Source organism: Lissotriton helveticus, chromosome 3_1, assembly GCF_964261635.1.
Source record: "Lissotriton helveticus chromosome 3_1, aLisHel1.1, whole genome shotgun sequence".
Classification (NCBI taxonomy): domain Eukaryota; kingdom Metazoa; phylum Chordata; class Amphibia; order Caudata; family Salamandridae; genus Lissotriton; species Lissotriton helveticus.
The window spans coordinates 149,587,255-149,606,987 of record NC_136061.1 but is presented as its reverse complement, the minus strand read 5'-3'; the positions used below and the strand labels follow the sequence as shown (position 1 = coordinate 149,606,987).

Genomic DNA, 19,733 nt, shown 5'->3' with positions numbered 1-19,733 from the left:
CTGGATAACGTAGTTTGAATCACCTTCTATCCTACTAAACACCTAGCTTGTGGCATTCATATGATTTGTTGATACTCTTGTTTGCCCTTTGTTGCACGGATACAGTGTCGCAGAAGGATAGACTCCCTTGTGAACTCCACAATTAGCTCAACTTTGCTACTCTTTGTGGGGGATTTAGGGTAGGCTGACCTTTTCCCCCAGGCTAACTGTTCTGTACAATTTTAGATTGCAGCATGAGGCATTATTCAATATGGGGCTAGAGCTTTTAGCTTACAGACCCTTCATAGCTGCATGGTTGGGGCAGAAGTTCTTATTGACTTCTCTGGGGGGAGTATTGGGGTCTGCCTTGAGGAGCCTCAGTATTCGTCTTTCTGTGCCCTTTCTCTTCACTAAAGAGCGCCACATGTTGTTGCGGCTATCCTTGGGCCCTGGAGGTGTCACTCCTCTACCTCAACATACACATTTTACTTCAGAGGCCTGTCACTTCCTATCTTGTCCCACAGAATACTGCTTCAGTTCTGTGCGAGCTGGTTTTCCCCACATCTTCATCGTAGCAGTAAATCTCTTACTTAAGATCCCGTTACCTAGCTATGGAGCTGACCCTTCATTCAGTAGAATCTCTGGAGTTCACCCCATCACAGGTCTGAGGCAGTGATTTGCAAAGTTACATTTAGTGCATTTTTCCAGGGCATTGTCGTGAAGATTGTTGGAACTGGACCAGGTTTCATCTGCCATCTTGGACTACTAAGCTTGACACCTTTATAAAAACAAATATATGATCTGTAGCTTGTGTCTTCAAAGTGAATATATATTAATTTCAGACCTATGTAGTATTAGGTATGGATTGCCATGCTGCTACACTACTGTAATTTGCTTTCTATTTGATGCTAGAGTCTGGAGAAACAATCAGTAATGCATTTCCATTTCAGTGCTTTCTGAATCCGGATCGGCACATGTATCCCATTCCTAACAGATATCATGATCTCTTCATTACATCATGGTCATCCCCTCCTTAATGTGCATGTGGTATCACCCTATAGCTCAATCTCAAACTCCTGATTGAGGCAAAGGTGTTACGTTATCCCTCCCACTTATTCAGCAGCCTGGCTGTAGATCAGTCGGAGGCACGTCTTTTATGGTCATTGAGATACCTGAGGACATAATGAGAGCCCTTGATGAGAAACAACCTGCAGCTTTAAAATGTGTGGCTTATGACACTTGATAATTCCACCCTTCCTTCACCACCATGACCACAAGACATTTTCTTGGACAGCCCTAGTATTGATCATGTTATTCCTACAGGAACATACACAGCAAATACATTTCGGTCAGCTTTCCTCCAAAACCTAAGGAAGATCATACTGGGTTCCGCAAGGATCCCCTCTAACCCCTTGGCTCTCTAATGCATAGTTATATTGTCTAGGCAATGTTCTGGACCAGCGCAATATGGCATTTCAAACCTAGCCAGGTGATATCCAGGCCATCTCCGAGGAAGAACTCGGGCAAACATATTACTGCCTGCCTCACCCATGTCCAGGAAATGAACATGTAAAGTAGCCTGAGCCACCATCGCTGAGAGACCCACCCGTGCAATCATCTACAGTAGGAGTCACCATTACGACTGTTAGGACAGTTAGGGCCCTTCTCAAAAAAGCCAACCTCGATCAAGAAAATCCAGCGAACTATCTTCCGATCTCCCTACTGCCATGGATAAGCAAAATCGTGGAAAAATGTGTAAACCACTCCCTCACAAATTTTCTAGAAACAAACAATTTACTGGATGCATCACAGACTGGATTCCGCCCTATGCACGGCACAGAATCTGCACTCCTCGCTGTGATGGAAGGAGCCAGAACGATTATGGATCAGGGTGGCACTGCGGCCATTATCCTATTGGAACTCAGTGCCGCTTTTGACACCGTAAACCACCACATTTTATTGCACAGAATTTTAGAACTAGGAATTACTTCCAAAGCAGCAGCCTGGCTCCAGTCATTTCTCTTGGATCGCTCGTTCCGAGTCTGTGAGGGAAATATCACCTCATCTAGCAAACCACTCAGTTGTGGGGTTCCTCAGGACTCCTCCCTGAGCCCCACACTGTTTAACATATACATGCGCCCCCTTGCTGAGATAGTTCGCCCTTTTGGCGTTCAAATCGTGTCCTACGCTGACGACACTCAGCTGGTGGTAACCCTGAACCATCCCGTGTCCCAACCAAGTGATCTAAGGGGATGTATGGAGGCAGTATGTGGTTGGATGACCCAGTCTTATCTCAAACTAAACGGAGATAAGACAGAGCTAATGTTATTGGGTAACCACCTACCGAAATCCATTGACTCCATGTAGCCACCAGCTCTAGGCCCTGTACCTCCAGCCAAGAATACCATCAAAAGCCTAGGAATCTGGCTGGATAGTACACTGACTCTCGGATACCAGGCAACCAAACTATCTGCCACCTGCATGGGCATCCTGAGACTCATCCGGAAGATCCTACCGTTCAAAGCCAGACAGATTATGGTTCAGGGCCTTATTCTCTCCCGGCTTGATTTCGGGAATGCCCTCTACCTAGGAGCCCCCCAACTAACCCTAAAAAAGCTCCAGCTGATTCAAAATTGTGCGGCCCGCACTTTGCTGCGCATCCCCGCCGCCAATCCGTGAAAGCCGAACTAAAACATCTCCACTGGTTACCAGTGAGGGAAAGAATCAACTTCAAAAGCATGTGTATCGTCCACCCTCAGGGCTCCGCCCTATCCCCTTTATTATTTAATTTATACATGCAACCTCTGATTTTTTCCCTGCATAACTCTGCCGCTACCATCTTCAATTATGCGGATGATTTACAGTTAATCTTTCCCATTGACACCTCCCTTTCCTCCCGCACTATTTTTCAGTCCACCATGCTCGAGATCTCGGAATGGATGTACCATAGCCAACTCAAATTGAATCCTACTAAGACGGAGCTTGTCCTGGTGGGTGGAGCAGCCAATCCATGGAACGACAGCTTTTGGCCTCCCTCACTTGGGCCCCATCCTTGCCCTGTCAAATCCGTGAAGAGCCTAGGCGTGGTCATCTCTAGTGACTTATCCATGGGGCCCCAGATCAGTGCGGTTACGTCATCCTGCTTTTTCCATCTACGCAGGATACGTAAAATCTGTAGATTTCTTACCAGAGACGCACTGATCCTTGTCATCATGGCCCTGGTCACGTCAAGAATTGACTACGCCAACACTCTGTATGTCGGTATCCCCGCATACCTCCTTCACAGATTGCAACTTGTGCAAAATCAGGCAGCCCGCCTGGTCTACCATCAACCTCGACACCAGCATGTCTCGCCACTACTGCGGAGCCTTCATTGGCTCCCAGTGGCTAAGCGCTGTACTTTTAAACTGGACTGCACAATCTTTAAAGCCATCTCTGACCTTGCCCCCACTTTTATCTCCTCTAAATTGAAATGTTATGTTCCCTCCAGAGACCTCCGTTCTTCTGGCCACAATCTGCTGGTTGTCCCAAAAATTAAACGGAAAAAACATGGCGGCTCCTGCTTTTCATTTTGTGCCCCTAATACCTGGAACTCCCTCCCGTCCGCCCTTCGACACTGCCCCACCTATGGTGGATTCCGTAAAATGTTAAAAACTTACCTTTTCCAGTCTGCTTTTGAGTAATACACACCTTTGCCTTCCCGCATTTGTTATGAGCGCCATGAAACCGTATGGTGACCGAGCGCGGTACAAAACTTTTTAACATAACATAACCGTGCTTACTGGAGGAAAGGAGCAAGTCTGAACCACACTTTGATCACGCCCTATTTTCCTAATAGACAGCTTAGATCAGCCCACACCTTCCAAGTCACCATTCCCAGGATTAGAAGAGAGAGGAGCGGAGGCAGAATGTTTTCAGTAAATGCGGCAAAATTCTGGAACTCCCTCCCAATCCCCCTACGATCAGAACCCACCCTTCTGCTTTTTCGGGAAAAATTAAAACCCCTTCTTTTTAGCAGATAACCCAGACCCCGTCACATACACCTGTGAAATAAGCAATTCTAGAGCTAGGACGCCTCCGGGTAGCTATCGCGCTATATAAATGCTAATTCAATCCAATCCAATCCAACCCAACATCATTTTTGGCTTTTTAGGTGAATATCATGACGAAATGCACCCCCTTTGTCCTTTATTTTCTTTGCCACACCACGGCTTAGTATTCATTGGAAAGTGTTTCTTTGCACACTGACAATGCATTTACATAGACCTCCCATTTAACATCTTTAATCAACTTCATTTGGTGCTACCCTGAGTGGGAAGGCCTTGGGTTTGAAGATGATTCAGAACATCACATCTTCGTTCCATGCCTTACAGTGGCTGTCTATGGAACATAAGTAACTTCTAATATGCTGCTAAGTAACCAACAAATCTTACTGGTCAATCCATCACTACATGCCAACTGGAGTTCAGTATTCGACAACAGCATTCGCTCAGCTCCACTCAAGAAAAAAAGGCTCTAATGGAAAATCATGGGACCATAGGTACCCACAGCCTCCAACTGATCATGTGCAGAGGAAAAGACGACATGGTTCCGCCTGCCCTTTCTTTAAGAAGCATCCATCTGAATGACTTCATACTGAATAATACAGTGTGTCACTGGTCACTCGGATAATGAATGACATCTAAGCACATTTCACAGTCTGCCGCCACAGGGAATAGTCTTTCTCTCCTCTCGGACTGTTGAGAGCAAGACGCCACACCTAGGTTTATGACAACAGTAATAATGTGACCAACTGGGACCTTTGAAAGTTGCCTGTCACACTCCTACTTCCACCCTCTTTTCCATTCCCAACATGTGGGTATTAGTCGCCTAGAAGCCACATCAGAAACTGCATCTATATCTGTATAGCAGTTCATTGCACAGCACGATGCATGTGTGGATCATGCATGTGCATGTCCCCTTTTTCTGTGCATCTGGCACCATTGCTACTATTTCCACCCATTGCTGTGGCCCGTGGCCTACTTCTATCATGCTCAGCATCCACTGACACAGAACCCCAGCACTTTGGTTTCTTTCTCATCAACTGCTCTCTGCTTTCAGCTCAGGCAGTGTATGTGGTAACACTTTGACATTAAGCCATGTGTATGGTATATCCAACCACTCCTCTGTCCCTCCTATTCACTTGCATACAGTGTGAATGTATCTGCAAGCGGACAAGGTGCCCAATAAACATTTAATAAATACAAATACCCCTCAAGCTCAGAAAAATGAATATTTCATAGCCTTTGGAGTGTGTCTGTGACCGGTTTCTAAATCGTGGGTCCTAATTTGTTTTTGGTGGTCACAATATCAGTGCCCAGGCTATGACAGCTGATGAACTTTACAAGTGCTGCACATATATTTATTGTATTAGGCGTTTGTGTGACCAGCTGGAGAAACTGCAGGACTGAGAGAAACGGGGTATTGACTTTAGAGCACTTACTTAATATGTGGTGGCTAGTAGATCCTGGGTCAATTACAGCTAGCAACCACCTGCTGGATCCAACTTGGTAGACTAAGAAAATTCCCTTTTTGTAAGAACTGGTACAGTGGCTGATCAATTTGAGCCCCATTCTTGGCAGACTTACTTCACTCTAGTGTATAACAAGATATGTGTGTTTAGTGTCACCCTAGTGATTGACATCAAGGATTTACTTACTGGAACAAGCTGCACCCATCTAGAATTACCGGATGATAGAACTAGTCCTAAGTATGTAATGAAATGTGTGAATTATGTGTATAAAGTTAGAACCTACAACTCATTCTTTTTTTTAACCTTTTACACAAATTTGCAGTCATCTCTGAAATGTGAGAGTTCTGCATCCTTTTTTAATGGCCAATTTGTATTATCAACAAAGCGTGTCTTGGATGCCAATTCCAAGCTTTACCCTATTTTTCAGGCCCTTAATGGCCTGAAGTCTCATTTTGACAAATTGAGAAAAAAAGAGCTCATGATGAATAACAATATGAGTATGGGATTAGATTTTCACACATGCATGGCTGATACAAATAATCATGTATTAAAAGGATTAGAGATATGCACTACCCAAGAATGTGGGTATAGGGTGTGACTTATAATGAGAACTATGTTGACACCTGGGATTGTGAATCTAAGTCAATGTGTGCAACACTGAGCAACTTCCCTGCCAGAGGCATGTTCCATTGTGCATAAGCCACATAGAGACTTTGTGGCATATTGTGTGTAGTGGTCGATAAGGCGCAGGCAGATCGAGGTTAATTTCATGCAATGCTGCTACTTCAATTGAATGATGTATCGGTGGGTGGATATGGGTGGGTACATTGTTGGGTTGAGTTGATAGGTTGGTGGCCCACATGATACATGGGGCAAACAGTCGGAACACCGCTGTCTGAACCACAAGTGTTCCAACTATGCAAGCTATACCACGCATGCCTTAACCATGCATATGCCTTAACCAAGCATATGCGTGGGTAAGGCAGTGCGGGTTCTAGCTGCAGGAAGACGAAAGCGGGAAGACGCCACGGTGAGGTAAGTGGGGCTGTTTTCTTTTTAAGGGCTGGGAGGGGGTCGGGCTGGGTTTTAGGGCAATGGAGTTGGGGTAGTTTAAGGGACAGCGAAGGGAGTTGGGGTAGTTTAAGGGACAGCGAAGGGAGGCGGGAGGTCAGGGTAGTGTAAGTTAGGGTGCAGGGTTTTAGGTCTTAGGGCAGTGGGAGGGGAATGGGTAGTTGGGTTAGTTTTCAGGGCAGGGGGTCGGGGTAGGTTTTAAGGCAGTGGGAGGGGTCGGAGTAGTTTAAGGGACGGCAGGGGAGTCGGGGTAGTGTAGGGTTTTAGGCCTTAGGGAAGTGGGAGGGTAATGGATAGTTGGGGTCGTTTTTAGTGTGGGGGGTCGGGGTAGGTTTTAGGGCAGTGGTAGGGGTTGGGTAGTTAAAGAGACAGTGCGAGAGACAGGGATGGGGAGGTGGTCGGGGCGAGGGGGAGTAGTGGTGACCTTAGCCACACATACCCCTTTACCATTCATGCCTAAACCACAAAAGTTTGTGGTAAAGACATGCGTGGTTAAATAATGTGTGGTTAAGAAGCATTTGTGGTTGGGCTACGTGGTAGAGGCACGTGTGGTAAAACCATTCGTACATCTATCATACAACCGATGCATGGATATATATGGACAATATAAAGGCATATTTAATTTAACTGTACAGCAACCTTGTTTTTACTTTCTTCCAGATACATGTGTTTTAGAAAATAATGAACGTATTAAGCTGTCTGCTACTCTTCGAATATTCTGGGAGGTATGTACTAAGGATTAAAATTATCCTGAACCTGATCCTAAACTTCTCAAATTGATCCTGATCCTAAACTTAAACTGATGTTTCCATTTTAATTACTTTAGTATTCCTAGCTGACATTCATCCATCTCTAGAAGGTTACAGCATAGATCACAACGAAATATGATACATATATAACTAGACAGAGTCTAATATAAAAACCTAGCATAAGAGGGAAGCTAAGTTTCACACTGAATGCAATAAACATGATCACTCTCACCATCAAAAGTTTTAGTACAGTATGGTATAGCACAGCAAGAGGCCTGAACGTATCACCCTTCAGAAGTTTGACACATCTTTTAAATCTGAAAATATCAGACCTTGTAAATTGTCCTATCTAGATAATCAATACCATCATGAACGTGATGGTATTCAGGGCTCAAAGGTGCTTGAGGTGATAAATTTACCAAACCATTCAAGGAGCTTGCACCATGTAGACATGATGGAAAGTCTCAAGCCAAGGCCAGTTGTTAAAAGATTTCAGAAATGTTAAGATATAATATCATATAATTGTCTGATTTAAGTATACATGCTTAACAGGGCCTTTGTGTTAAGGCTACAATCAAAGATTACACAATAATTTGTACTGTTATCACTGGGATGTCCTGAACCACATATTTTACTTAGAGGTCACACTATCTAGGGCACTTTATCTTAAGTGCTCACTAATATTGGAGTGTTGATAAGTGCCCACATGCTGTGATCATTTTTTTCCCTGATTTGTCACCTGCTAATTCTTGAGTCACCTGCTAATTCTTGAGTCAATCATTCAGAAATAAATATGAGTGTAGTTTTGAGGTACTCTGGAAAGAGGTATATATGTGCATGATGACAATGCCTTCAACTATCATCTTGTGATCTCACACATATACTGAACAAACTATTGTTTGCCCCCAAAATAGTAGAACCAACATGCAACACATGACAACCTATGGCCACCTATTGGATCCTTATTTGTGTGAATGAGTAGATGCAAGTGTAACACCACACCCCCTGTGCATGCACAACCTCTAGATGCACCAGCACATAGTCTGTTGTGGCATATCCAGCATATTAAATGCAATAAACAGCCTGTCACTGCTACTCAGAAGCTCATACACCAACGCAGCAGGCCAAGTGAGCCCACTCCAGGTCCAGATGAGCACTATAGTGAGGCTAGAGATATGCAGTTCTGCACCAGTACCACTAACATCAAGAACGTGATGATATTCGGGTATAATTACTCATCCCTTTCTCCGTGCATTGGTTATTACGAGTTCTGTAATGATCAGGAATTTTTCTAAGACCTTTATTCGAGTGAACCTTCTTAAAAGGGGAGTGTATCTGGGTTGTTGAGTGTACAGAGACTACACTAACACTTCAGACATGTTGAAAGCACGGTTATTATTCTCAAGAAAGCAGGGCTTTCACCATGACATTCTGTCAACTACTCTGTGATCATAAGGGTTCAATTAAAAAAATGACACATTCCTCCCCGGAGCCTTGGGCTTCTCAGTCTCTGGAAAGTATCAATAGATTATGTCTTTGAAAACCTAGATTTTGAATGTCCTCAGCAAGGTTGTTCCACCCAACAATACATGTCTTGTGGCTTTTCTGCTGTGGCTGCTGGTATCTATGACAGTAGCGTTTCATGTCAGTGCGTGATTGCTACACTGTGAATTACCCAAGCTATGTTGTGTGGTGCTGCTTAGCAATGAGACGTTTAACATAGTCAACACATGTAATGCATGTAATAATATCTGATAGAGCCTTTTAGCCGCAGATTCTTAACCTTAGAATAATCCTCAGGCTGGATCCGGAAACCTTTGATGAGTAGTACCCTTTGCGCACTGCTAGGTGGCATTGTTTGGCTCCCCGCGCCATCGTCGGCACCGTATATGACATATGCAGTGCCTGTATAAGTGCCACACCAGTTCGCTGACGTCAGCACTTTTCTTTCCGCTCCAGATAGCTCAGAATCAAAGACAGCTACCGCCAGTCACTTTTTGACTGAACTTATTCCAACCTTTTTGTGACTATAATTTCGAGACTTTGTCTCCTTGTGTGAGGACCAAGACATGTGAGGATTGCTGCACCATGCATCGACAGACAATGAGGGAGCGGTCCATCAAGTTGCTTGCTACATGATGTCGACTGATCCAGCGACTTTCCAGATCTCGGTTGCGAGGAAGGTCCCAAGATCATTCGCTGAGCTGCACCCAGCGACCGTCGTCTCATTCAAAGTCATCTGAAAAATTCTGTAAATCCCATAAAAAGAAAAATAAGTTAAAGAGATCTTCGACTTCACTGTGCACACCTGGGCCATCTCCGCTCCTCCCTGAGTAACTGGAAGCCCAGCTAAAAGAATTTTATAAGGCTGTGTACCTCACATTTGGTCGACTCGACACCTCAGGAGCACCCTCGGACCCAACTGGTTAGTTAGCCTGCCCTCAGCGCAAATTGGGCACCCGGGATCCAGTGATGGATCTTGAAGGGCACCAGCCAAATGACTGACCTTCCCAAGTGCCAATTCCAGTGCCGCACCCCCAGCACCACCAACACCCATCAGTGGCGCTGCCCCCATCATCATTCCCAACTCCGAAATGGAGCCGGATGGGTGTCGTCCAAAATCAGTTCCAGCGCTGACTGGGCGCAGACTTGTCGAAAACAGTGCCTTATTCTTATGATAGGCTGGATTAGATAATGAATCGGAGGGTTCTGCAGTCCCTTATGGTTACCAGACCTCAGAAGACCCTGAGGACACCTGAAATGAGGATCTGGCGGATGCCAGTGGACTGGACACCTCACCAGAAACTGGGTTGGTACCTCCCCATACAATGGCTACGGAGGAAGGTGGCTCATTTGCTGTGGTTTTGAGGAGAGCAGCTGAAGTCTTGGACCTTCATTCGCCTTCAGAGGTAGTCAAGAGTATGTCTTGATAGAGGTGCTTCAACCAGGAGTCACCCCATCTGAACCACATCTCCCTTTCAATGTACCCCCAGTAATGGTCTTCCTAGGGTCCTGCTCCAAGCCTTGCACAGGGGCTCCTATGCATAGGATAATTTCCCACCACCACAGTCCACTCCAGGTGATTCCAGTTTCCTCATCCAGCACCCCACCCCGGAGAGCTTGGTGGTCCAGGCTTTCACCTCCTAAATCAACACCTGCGCATTTCTTACCATCCCTCCGGACAGGGTATCTGTTAATAATTGGGGGTCTCTAGTAGGCAGAGGTAGGTACATTTTTCCAAGTAGGGGCCCTGGCTTCTAGTCAGGGTAAGGGGGATACACACTCTAGATAACCCCTGCTCACCCCTTGGTAGATTGGCACGAGCAGACAGGCTTATCCCAAAAGCAATGTGGAAAGTATTTGTACCAACACTCACAGTAACACCACAAATGGACACCACACTGGTTTAGAAAAATAAAGTATCTTTATCTAAACTTAACAAGACCAAAACAACAAAAATCCAACATGCAAGTATTAAGAAAAATGACTTTCAAAAGGTTTTAGCAACTGAGTCCATAGAATACTATGGATGAGTGATTTCTTGCAAAGAACCTGTCATTGGGACAAAATTCACCAAGCCAAACAGCTGCAGCAATGGGAAGCGTAGAAAAACAAAGAGAGGCTTCGATTCCAGAGACCTTCGTGAATGCAATGCAACAGTTCTGCTGGACACAGGGGAGCAGTGCATTGGGTCCAGTCTGTAGGGGGAAGCGATGCGTAGATTCTGAGATGACTCCGATCCGCGGATCTGGGATGCGGCGGCAAATGAGGCGGCGGCGGCGAGACGTTGGCTTCTTCAATAGCGATCCCTCGATGCATTAATTCTTGCAGCGGCGACAGGTGCTTCGTTGGTTTCAGCAGTGGTGCGGCGGTGCGGGGAGATTCTTCTCGCACCATGGTGTTGCATCGGAAAAACTGTTGCAAGAAGAGCGATGTGTCAATTTTCTTGTTGTTGCATTGCTTTCCAGCTCCCAGTAGCAACAACAACCTCCTGAGGCCACACACAGTCACAGGCACTCCTGGCAGGTCAGAACTCCCAGCAAGGAAGTTCAGGGGAGCTGGGGGGGTGAAGTCTTTGTGTTCGTGAGACTTCAAAACAGGAGCCAAGCTCTACTCAAGCCCTTGGAGACTTTCCACAAACAGGGGACACAGCACAGAGCAAAGTCCTTCTCCTTTCCTTGGCCGAAACAGCAACTGCAGGCAAATCCCAGACACACAGCAAGGGCAGTACTTCTCCTCAGTTTCTCCAGCTCTTCTCCTTGGTAAAGATTCCTCTTGACTCCAGAATTAGTCTAAAGTTCTGGGGTTTTAGGTCTAATACTTATACCCTTAAATGTCTTTGTTCTCTTTGTGCCCAGTCAAAACCAGTTCTGGGGGGACTTTGTAAGTGCACAACAATCTCCATTGTCAGTGTGGGCCCTGGCTCCAGACACACCACAGGGGGGCGGAGCCATCATTGTAGAAGGCAGACACAGCCCTATTCAGGTGCAGGTGCTACTCCTCCCACCACTCCAAATGAAGATCAGGTCTATCCAGCCCAGCTCTGACTCACTCAGACTCTGGAGCCACTGTACATCTACAGCCCCTGTCACTCCAAAGCTAGACAGTCAATAAACATCCGAGCAGAAGCACAAAGGATGGCTAAGCAAGACAATACTTACTTTTTAAAAGTGGTATTGTCAAACACAGAATGTAAAAATCACCTTTCCTAAAAGATGCATCTTTAGATTCTGAGTTCAGGCAGACTAAACTTTATTTTACCTATCTGGTTTGAATGGTAAGTTATATTTATAAGATGCTGTAAATTAACTCCCATGCTTTCCTATCAGGACAGATAGCCTTACAATAGTGAAAAACGAAATTGGCAGTATTTCACTTTCAGGACATGCCACACACATCAGGGTATGTCCTACCTTTCACATACCCCGCACCCTGCCCACAAGGGTACCTTGGGCCTACCTTAGGGGTGACTGACATGTAAGAAAAGGGATGGTTAGGGCCTGGCAAGTGGGTGCATTTTCCAAGTTGATATGGCAGTTCCAAAAAAAGAAATGAATGTGTCTTCATGTAATGAAACTGATGCTCATGTAAAGCGCTCCGATACCCGATGTCTCGGGTCTAGTTCGCACTATATAAAACTCGAACATTTTTTTTTTAAAATAAACTGCGCACAGACACTATGGTGGCAGGTCTGAGTTACCGTTTTAGGACTACTCATGTGGGTGGCACAATCAGTGCTGCATGCCCACTGGTAGTATTTGATGTACCAACTCTGGCACACTCAGTGCACTCTACTAGGGACTGACCAGTAAATAGTAAATCAAATATGCCAATCATGGATAACCAATCATGTTCCTAATTTACGCAGAGAGCATATGCACTTTAGCACTGATTAACAGTGCTAAAGTGCCCAGAGTCCTAACATCAACAACAACAGGTCAGGAAAAAATAGGAGGAAGAAGCAAAAGTTTTGGTGATAACCCTGCAAAAAGGGCCAAGTCCAACAGTATCCAAGAGGCTGGCTACGTTCGAGAAGAGGGTGTTCTCTTCTGCCAACCAAGCACTGCGGTTAGTGAACACCGCATGCCTCTTGAGCTGATTCTCCCCTACGATCCGGAACTCGGTTGCGCAAGTGCTACCTATTGTCTCGGAGGATACTTGAACCATACCCTATCAAGCAATTGCTGATAGGAAAGACGCAACCAAGTTCGTCATACGATGTGGGCTGGATATGGCAGACTCGCTGGGCATAGAGATTTCATTGTTGGTGGCCCTTAAGCACCAAGATTAGTTGAGAACCACTGGCTTTTCAGGGGATGTCCCCGCCTCGTTCATGGACATGCCCTTTGATGACAGCCGCTTGTTTGGAGAGAAGTCAGCCTCAACCCCGGATCACTTTAAGGACAGTACAGCTACAGCCAGGTCATTGGGGGTTTCCATGGCCCTTCACTAACCCCAGTCTACCTTCTGCCCCTTTCGTGGCCAAAGAATAGGCTTTCAACCACCTCTGTACCCTTCCAGCCACCACAGCTAGCCGGTTGCACAACCTTTTCATGCCCGTGGACCAGGTTCCCACAGACCACGTGGGACAGATATCTAGAGTAGGGGCAGTGCACCATCCCACCAGTAGCTGCAGCCTCCAAACACCTTAAGTTTGCCCTTCAATCATCATGGGCATCCAGTGGGGGCAGGATACGCCATCGCCAAAACCACTGTAGGTCAATAACATCAGACTGTTGGGTTTTGCAGCTCATCTGAAGGGGTTATTTCCTCCTCTTTGTGACCACCCATGCCAGCCACTTACGGCTGATGGAGCACCACCTCTCCTTATGCAAGTGTGTCAACATCAGAAGTAGGTTGTTGTTGCTATTCCTGCTACTTTCTAGTGCCAAAGAAGAACGAAATTCTCCATCTTAGACTAGACCTGCGCTTTTTCAATCTACCACCTCCAGACTACGGTGAACCTTGTACATAAGCTTGAGTTCACTATTAAGGTGCGAAAAGTCACACCAGACTTCATCTCAGATGCTCCTCTTCATCAGAGCTGTCTGGAAACAGTGCAGTTTCTTGTCTATCCTCCTGAGCAGTGAGTCCAGGATATTCAGGCTATGATACCGATGTTTAAGCCTCTATCCTGGATTTCAGTGAGACTGACTCTGAGGTTGCTGGGTCTCATGGTCTCCTGCACCCTACTTGTGACACCTGCTCATTGGTTTATGCGGGCTCTGGAATAAGACCTGAAGTTCCAGTGGGCACAGCATCAGACGAATCTCTCCAACATGGTACAGATCTCTGTGGGACTTGCCAAAGACCTGTAGTGGTGGCTGATGAACAGTGATTGGCTTAGTGGCAGACCCCTCTCCATTCCCCTACCAGAGGTGACTGTAGTGATAGATGCATCACTCCTTAGCTGAGGCGGCCATTTGGGAGAGGTGGAGATCGGATGACTCTGGTTTCTGGAAAATCCAAGCTCCATATCAACGTGTTAGAATTTTGGGAGATCCGTTTAGTGCTAAAAGCCTTTCTCCTTCAATTGAGGGAAGACTGATACACGTTTTAGGCAGCTGGCTCTTTATATAGTGGACCAATAGGAGGTACACTGTGTAAAGAGTCCAGGCAAACCCTAATTGGTTTACAGAGGCACAAATGCTAACCTAAATGCTCTCTTTTGTGGTTGTGTGGGCGAGCAGTGACGTTGATTAGAGGGTAGAGCTAACCTTTGATTGCACTCACAGAGTCAGTAAGTGAGACACCCCATAAATAAAGAAATCCAACACCAACTTATAAACATAACACCGAATTTTAAATTAATTTAGAAACCAAGATCATTGAGCATGTACTTTTCGAGTTAGGAATTTTTACAGGTTTCAAAAGTTCACACTTAGTACAATGTCTGGAGTGATAATGCTATCCTATGGGGGGGAAATATATACTGCGTTCAAGCACTTGTCAGCGACTCATGAGACCCTTCTCCTGGACTTAAGGTGAGTATGGGGCAAGGTCCATGGCACGGTCAGCTCGGGCAGCATTGCGACTTCTGGGTGCAGAGGTGTTTTGAGTATCGGGTGCCCTGTTCACTTCAATGGGGAGGTTCGGTTGAAAAGAGGCTGCATGCTGGGACTAGGAGCCAGTCCGGGTGAACCCACGGGGGCTCCAGGGCTCGAAAAATCATAAAAAGTTTACTAGGCCTGCAGGTCTAGTTACTTGAATAATCTAATCAACCCCTGGTCTCAACATGATTGTCGCACTGTCTCTAAAAGCTGAGAAAATGTGACAAGATAACAAGATTTAAAGGCATATTTACTGCTCATTCACTTTGAGTAACCGGAACACCTGTTGTCAGCTCGCCATAAAGGGCGAGTGGACTTTAAAAATAGCTCATCCTGATTAAATCTGGCTCCCCAATGTAACCAGATTTTTCAAGCCCTGGGCTCAATCCTTGAGATGCTCGGGCACGTGGGAACACTCTGCCTGACCTTAAGATGTCGCCTCGCATCTCGTCGAGCAGTTAACTGATGGCTGCCATGATTCCATGCTTGCCATCAAGGACACTTACTACCAGCTAGCGCCCTCAAAGCAAGGAGGCATGTAAAATCCTGCGCCTTCGTGGTATGGGCAAGCCCACTGACATGGCCCAGCAGCACCCATATTCCTCCTACCGGTGGCCTCCCATCCTGTGCCTGAAACGCTGCGCTGCCAAGGGGAAGGTGAAAGAAGTGAAGAACTTTGTCGTCGCTAGCCTCCATTGACGGTGTTACATTCGGGAAATAAAGATGCTCCTGCCTTTCGCGACCGGCAACACCACCCTTCCATGCAAAGGGCAGTGCGGGGCTCACACCTATGCCGCCAAAGAAGGCGACAACTAAGGTAACCAATTTCCCCCCCAGACAAAAGACAGCCACCTGAACACGGTGATCCCACGGCTGCCATGGCTCTCACCAAAGAGGACCCCAAGCCTCGCTTGACTCCAAAATGGCATCCGCCAGGGAAATACCATTGGTGAGGAAGGATCTTGGGGTTTAAACTGGTCAAAAAGCATTACCGAATAAAAAATCTCAGTACAAGAGACAAGACAAACTGCTAAGTCACGGGGTTAAAAGTCCCCCCTTAAGCATCACTCATTACCTGGGACTTGCCTGACCCTAAAATGGCGCCCAGACTTCAATTTATGACTATGAGACCCCATCTAAGTGTTGGGCCCGTTTACTCTACCTTCTTAGGCCCCCACAAGGTTTTTCACTCCCACTGCTGATCTGCCAGATCTGACCCGCTTCCCAACCCCCTGCACCCCTCCCCCCCACTTCTCTCTTTCCTCTCCTGGGGACTTGTTTCTTCTGTATTGGAATTTTACAACTCTAACTATTGTAACCATGTGCCCTTTACCAAAGCACTCCTTCTCCCCTTGTTGGGGAGGGATCCAACATTTATACCCTGGAATCTCAGAGACCCCTCTGAGAGAGACTCTAGCGTCAAGGGAGCCACACACAGCAGAGTGGGGATGGCGCCCCTTGCCAAAGCACTCCCTCTTCCCTTGTTGGGGATGGATCTAGTATGTATGCCCTGGAGTCTCAGAGACCCCTCTGAGAGAGTCCACAGCGTAAAGAGAGCCACACACAGCGGAGGTGTGGGAATGACACCATTTCCACTGGATCACAGCACACCGGACGTTGGATTCTGTTTTTCCTTGTCTCCCGGTTGTGTTTCTTTCACCCTCCCCCACCTCTTTCCCTCTTTAATTCTTTCCCCTTACCTGCTTTTTCCCTTACGTCTATGTTTTTAATGCACATAACTATGCTTCAGCGCGGAGGCAGAGGTACTTTTGAGGTGTCGATTGGCGGTGGTCTGCGACTCACTCTTGGTCTGGATTCTGCAGACAAGGGGCATACAAGACAGCTGGACCACTCTTGATGTGGGTCTCACTGTCCCTGAAGTCCCTCGATATGCAGGTTGATCTTCCTTGGAGTTGGTGTCCAGGCTGGAAACAACAAGTCTTGGTTGTTGCAAGGGGTCCTGTACTCTGAATATTGGTGCTGTGCGGCTCCAGTCGGTCTTGGCAACCCCGCACTTGAAGGGAAGATGGACCTGACCTGTGGGAGCACGGTGACCTCTTCTTGGGTTGCTGCTGCGTTAGTAGTCCCAGTAAGTGGCAGGATGGTGAACCTGATCTTGCTTCTCTGGTGCCAGCATTTGCAGGGGACTAGCTCCTCTACTCCAAGGGAGTTTCTCTGACGATTTGTGAAAGACTGATAGCCCTCCCAGTTTCTTGGAGTCTGCACAGCAGCAGGACGAGTCTGATTTTCCACAAAGGTCTGGGCAGCATGCAGGCTGACAGGTTTGGCACCAAGTCAGTAATTGCTCCTCTGTTCTCGGGTCAGCAATCTTCTTTGTCCACTCTTTCTTTGTGTTCATCGAAGAAGAAGTCCTGGTATCAGGGGTGCTACCTAAATGCTGTGTTTGTGGGGTTACAGGGAGTGTCAGGTTGTAGCCAATGGGCTACCAACCTTTAGGGGGACTACACCCTCTATATGACCATTTCCTGTGGGAAGTGGGCATAACCCTGACCTAGAGGATCTAATTCCACCAGATGCCAAGATTGTGGCATTTTCCTAGTTGTGTTGACTTCAGGTAGACCACCTTAGGGGTGCTACTGGCCCGAGGGTGAACACACCTCCTGACAAGCTAATTTTCCTGCCTGTCCTGGTGCCAAATGGTCCCTGGGCAGGGGGTGTTATTTCCCCTGTCTGGGGAAGCCCGGGTCGATTATCAAGGGAAGGAGGCCTTTGAATCCGCCTGCTTTGATATACTGATCCCAAGTCATCCTGCTTGAAGGAGGTGACAACATTTCCTGCCAGGGGAGACAGTGTTCCCGACCTCAGAGATTGTGGGCTCTCAACTCCAGGGGGCCAGAAATGCATCTGTGGTGGCAGGCTGAACAAGACCAGTCGGCAAATACACTAGAGGTCAGTAGGTTTTCAGGGGGTACCTCTAAGGTACCCTCTGGGTGCATGTATTAATAAATCCATCACTGGAATCAGTGTGGGTTTATTAATACGAGGTGTTCGATACCAAACACCATAGGTTTCAGTGAAGCCGTTGTTTAGCTGGGAAACTTGTTTTTACCAGTGCCCAGGGCATACCTTAATAAGGCTTCCCTGTTCACTCGTACTGTCAGTAATTAAACTGGCCAGCACAGGGCCATATCTGCTCATGCAGATATGTCTTCACATGTAATATAACACACCCTAACTTAGGGCTTTAAGGCCTTATGTAGGGGTGACTTACAAATATTACATGTAGTGCTGGGGAACATGGCACTTGGTCTCGCACTGAGTCTTGCAGCTTGGTGTTGGATTGCAGCTAGCTCTTTCACAGACTCTTGCAACTTAGTGTTGGATTGGAGCTTCGTCTCACGCAGAGTCTTGCAGCTTAGTGTTGGATTGGAGCTACGTCTCACGCAGAGTCTTGCAGCTTAGTGTTGGATTGGAGCTTCGTCTCACGCAGAGTCTTGCAGCTTAGTGTTGGATTGGAGCTTCGTCTCACGCAGAGTCTTGCAGCTTAGTGTTGGATTGGAGCTACGTCGCACGCAGAGTCTTGCAGTTTAGTGTTGGATTGGAGCTTCGTCTCACGCAGAGTCTTGCAGCTTAGTGTTGGATTGGAGCTTCGTCTCACGCAGAGTCTTGCAGCTTAGGGTTGGATTGGAGCTTCGTCTCACGCAGAGTCTTGCAGCTTAGTGTTGGATTGGAGCTTGGTCTCACGCATAGTCTTGCAGCTTAGTGTTGGATTGGAGCTTGGTCTCACACAGAGTCTTGCAGCTTAATGTTGGATTGGATCTTCGTCTCACGCAGAGTCTTGCAGCTTAGTGTTGGATTGGAACTTCGTTTCACTCAGAGTCTTGCAGCTTAGTGTTGGATTGGAGCTTCGTCTCACGCAGAGTCTTGCAGCTTAGTGTTGGATTGGATCTTCGTCTCACGCAGAGTCTTGCAGCTTAGTGTTGGATTGGAACTTCGTTTCACTCAGAGTCTTGCAGCTTAGTGTTGGATTGGAGCTTGGTCTCGCAGAGAGAATTACAGCTTTGGGTTGGATTGAAGCTTTGTCTTGCACAAAACCTTGGAGCTTAGGGTTGGATTGGAGTGTGGTCTTGCACAGTGTGTTTCAGCCTGGTGTTGGATTGTAGCTTGGTCTTGCAGCTTAGGGTTGGATTGGAGCCTGGTATTCCACAGATTCTTGCAGTTTAGTGTTGGATTGGAGTGTGGTCTTGCACAGTAAGTGTGTTTCAGCCTGGTGTTGGATTGGAGCTTGGTCTTGCAGCTTGAGGTATGATTCCTTGATGGTTTTGTCAGTTCTTTTTTGGGGCGCTGATGTAGACTACGATATTATATACAGTGTGTATCACGCTTAATATTTATATTGTGATATATGCTTTTATACCATCTATATAGGAAGTGTAAGGTATATGGAAGAATGCATTCCTGTCCTCGAAGAGCATCAGTCTCTGTTTTTCAAAGTGAAATCTGCTGTTTGTGTCTGTTAACTGGCTCATAGCTGCCAAGGTTTCAGATTGCTCTGTGTGACATTTTTATAATTTTTGTGTAATTATGAGTGACATTTCAGGGAATATGAGTGACACTTTCTCGTGCGCGAAATTAAGTAACAAAACTAGGGAGATATATAAATATATGAAATTACACCCATTTGAGTAAGGAGAAGCTCTATATCTTGCCCCAATAATACATTGTCCTACTCCTACATCGAATCTGGAAACCTCAGTGTTATGAGCGTGGCCGGTCTCTGAGTTTGCACAGTATTGTGTGAACTTTGTCCACACCCGATCTTCATGTACTCTGTTACCTACAAATTCGGATTGCTTGGAAACAGGTGCCTGCCCATATTAGATTCTGTGTTTAAAACAGTCACCCTCGCTT

General features: G+C 46.5%; 1 protein-coding gene across 1 annotated transcript in view; it reads left to right on the top strand.

Moving 5' to 3' along the window:
• LOC144822741 (uncharacterized) overlaps positions 1-19,733 on the top strand; it is a 2,085,503-nt gene that overhangs the window by 710,891 nt on the left and 1,354,879 nt on the right. Inside the window, exon 52 of the mRNA XM_078680596.1 lies at positions 7,223-7,287. Coding sequence (XP_078536722.1) covers positions 7,223-7,287 — 65 coding nt within the window. The remainder of the gene's footprint in view (positions 1-7,222; positions 7,288-19,733) is intronic.